Source organism: Microtus ochrogaster, chromosome 7 (genome assembly GCF_000317375.1).
Source record: "Microtus ochrogaster isolate Prairie Vole_2 chromosome 7, MicOch1.0, whole genome shotgun sequence".
Classification (NCBI taxonomy): Eukaryota; Metazoa; Chordata; class Mammalia; order Rodentia; family Cricetidae; genus Microtus; species Microtus ochrogaster.
Genome location: NC_022014.1, coordinates 15,746,531 through 15,749,534, shown reverse-complemented (window position 1 = coordinate 15,749,534; position 3,004 = coordinate 15,746,531). Strand labels below are relative to the sequence as shown.

At 39.1% G+C, this 3,004-nt stretch overlaps 1 protein-coding gene across 2 annotated transcripts in view; it reads left to right on the top strand.

Moving 5' to 3' along the window:
- Ap2b1 (adaptor related protein complex 2 subunit beta 1) overlaps nucleotides 1-3,004 on the top strand; it is a 121,241-nt gene that overhangs the window by 71,609 nt on the left and 46,628 nt on the right. For both annotated transcript variants that reach the window (XM_026780203.1, XM_005349362.2), the window contains one exon: nucleotides 1,813-1,958. In XM_026780203.1, the coding sequence (XP_026636004.1) occupies nucleotides 1,813-1,958 (146 nt within the window). The remainder of the gene's footprint in view (nucleotides 1-1,812; nucleotides 1,959-3,004) is intronic.

The following is a 3,004-nucleotide window of genomic DNA, read 5'->3' as shown; positions in this document are numbered from 1 at the left end:
TCTATTGCTTTCATAAAGTCAGTTTTTTCCACTTCTTCTGTGTTAGGGTGTTCAAGTCCTTCTGTTGTAAGATCATTGGGTTCTGGTGTTTTCATGTTGTTTTTGAGATTATTGGGTGAATTTTTGCCTTGGCGCCTGCCCATCTCCTCCTATCGATGCTATCTAATGGGTCTTTTAAAACCGGTTAAGGTTTCCCTTCTGGCCAGGGGCTCTTCTTACAAAATGCCCTCTCTCTGTTTCCTGGCTCCTGCCGGGGCCACAATCCCTCTCACCCCTCAGAAGGGTCTTCAGGAACAGGACCCGGCTCCTCGTTTGCCAGGGACCTCGCCAACCAAAGGCCTACCTCTTTGATTTAATTGTAGTGGGGAGATCTGCTCTCGGTGTTTCGTGCTGGTCACCGCCACCTGCGGCCGCTGCACATCATCCACTGCCGCACCGGTCCCCAGCGTCCGCCTGTGCCGTCCGCCTCAATAAAAATTATTTAATGTCCTCATTATTAGTGTAAAAACTACACTTACGAATGACCAATTAAATAATTTACAGATGTAAAACAGAATATTGAGTCTTTTCTTGTCCCCATTTCTTCATATTATAGTTACTATTAACTTTGTATGTTTTCAAAACAGAAAGGGAAAACTATGCATATTCCTGTACTTTGTATCCTTTGAAAATGCTAGCACCAGAGTTTGCTGCTTTACATCCTTTTATAATTGTCACATTCTGTTGAATGGCTGTATTCAGTAGATTGATAAATTAGCATATTAATTATTCTCCTGTTGATGAGCATTTATGTTACTGCCTGGTGCTTCCTTCATTCTTTGTTGTGATGTTGCAGAGAACATCCTTGTATTTCCTGGTATGCTTTTGTGAGAGTATTTATTATTTCACATTTTAAAGCAGATCTTTCCTATCTGCCCTCTGCTGAGGTGGTGTCAGATTACTGCCAACAAATCATAAAGAATACCAAGTCTCCCATATTCTACTTTACCCCGGGAATCAACTGGTATTTGTTTTTTCAGGGTTTCTGTTGGTTTTGTTGTTGTTGTTGTTGGGGTTTTGGTGTTTTGTTTTTTTTTTTTTTTGGTTTTGTTTTTTCTAATTTTTGTAACCTCATAAATGAAAATATGTTTATGTTTTCTCTTTTCCATGTGGCTGGGTAAATTATAATAATTTCCAACCCATAAACTCTCTAGTTAGGATCATAACAGCTCATAAACTTTCTACCTTTTTTGAGTAGCATTAATCAGGATTATAGATGCTGGGGCCAAGGATACATAACCAATTACATGGAGAAAAAACATTTAAGTAACATCTGAGGCGTTAACTGTTTGTCAGAAATGAAAATAGATTTAAATATAACATAACATATGGTCCTTGCCCTTATTAGGGTGCTGGTAATGTTGAAAATGTCTTGAAAGATTATAGTCATGCTATTTTCATTAGAAGATTCAATTTCTTCCCTTTGATTCTTTTTTCAAGCCTAACAGAAGCATGGTACTCATCAGAATGGTTTTTACTTGTATAAGCGTTTGGCAGCAGAACTTAAAACAGTAAAATGACCAAGTTGAACAGAAAATAGAAAAAATGCCAATTGCTCATAGACTTTTACTTTAAATTGGCTCATAAATAATTGAGCATGATCTCAAAATTTTAAAAAAAAAACTGCTTTATTCAAAGCCTTTCACACAAACTTCACATTTACTATCTAAAAATCGCCATAATTCCCGAGGGGTTGGATTTCCCTTACATGTTGGGAAAGAAACATCATGGAGGTAAATCTTTCTCCCTGGGCTTTGTGCTGTGTTTCATCAGGTCTGGCTACCTGCAGTAAAGGCTAAAGGCTTGGAGATCTCGGGCACTTTCACTCATCGCCAAGGCCACATCTATATGGAAATGAACTTCACCAACAAAGCTCTGCAGCACATGACGGACTTTGCCATCCAGTTCAACAAGAATAGGTAAGATGTCCACGTCCTAGGTTTGCTGTTGAAGAGTCAAGTGCCTGCTGAATATAGTTCTTTAAAGAAGAAACATAGTGCAAAAAAATGGTAATGTAAAACTGTCCAATGTCCTTAGCCATCAGGGGAAAAGTAGATTAAAACCATTTTTGAGAGTCTGTCTCATCCAGTCAGAATGGCTATCAGGAAAATGACAAGTACTGGCAAAGAAAAGGTACCTACCCTTCATCAGTGCTGCTGGGAGTAGACACCCATCCATCTGCAACAACAACAAAAAGAAGTATGTTGTTACCTTTCTACTGACCAATTGGGTTATTAAGCTAGTGACATGACATTGATTTTCATATTTTGCTTTACAAAGTGAATATTCCTTGTAATCCTCCTGTCCTAGCCTCCCATGTGCTAGGTTACTCACAGAGGAGATTCGTAAATCTTTTTCTGAAAAGATTATGTATGGAAAAATATATATAAAGAGATACTTATCCAATCTGTCCCTCCAAGAGAACATGGCTCACTGAGTCAACTAAGCAAAGCTCATGTCGGGCTCACAGGGACTAAAGTGGCAAACATGGGGCCTGCATGGGTCTGCACCAGGTCCTCTGTGTATATGTTATGGCTGTTGTTAGCTTGGTGGTTTTGTGAGACTTATAACAGTAGGAATAGGGTGTCTCTGACTCTCGCCTGCTCTTGGGACTCTTCTATTGAGTTGCCTTGGCCAACCTCCATATAAGGACTTTTGTCTTGTCTTACTGTATCTTATTTTGTTGTGTTTGGCTGTTGTCCCTTGGAGGCCTTCTGAAGGGAAATGGGGGTGGGAGGTGAATCTGGGGGAGAGGGAAAGTGTTGGGGAGCTAGGAGGAGTGGAGAGAAGGGAAACTCTGGTTGGAATATATTATATGAGAGAAAAATCTATTTTCAGTTTAAAAAAAAGCTGTCCCTCCAGCAACATGATACACAAAAGAATCTTTAAGAATAAGCATCAGCAATAGTTCCTGCCCATGAACATTATCTCTCTTTTCTTTTTATTATTTTTATTTATTTCTTTA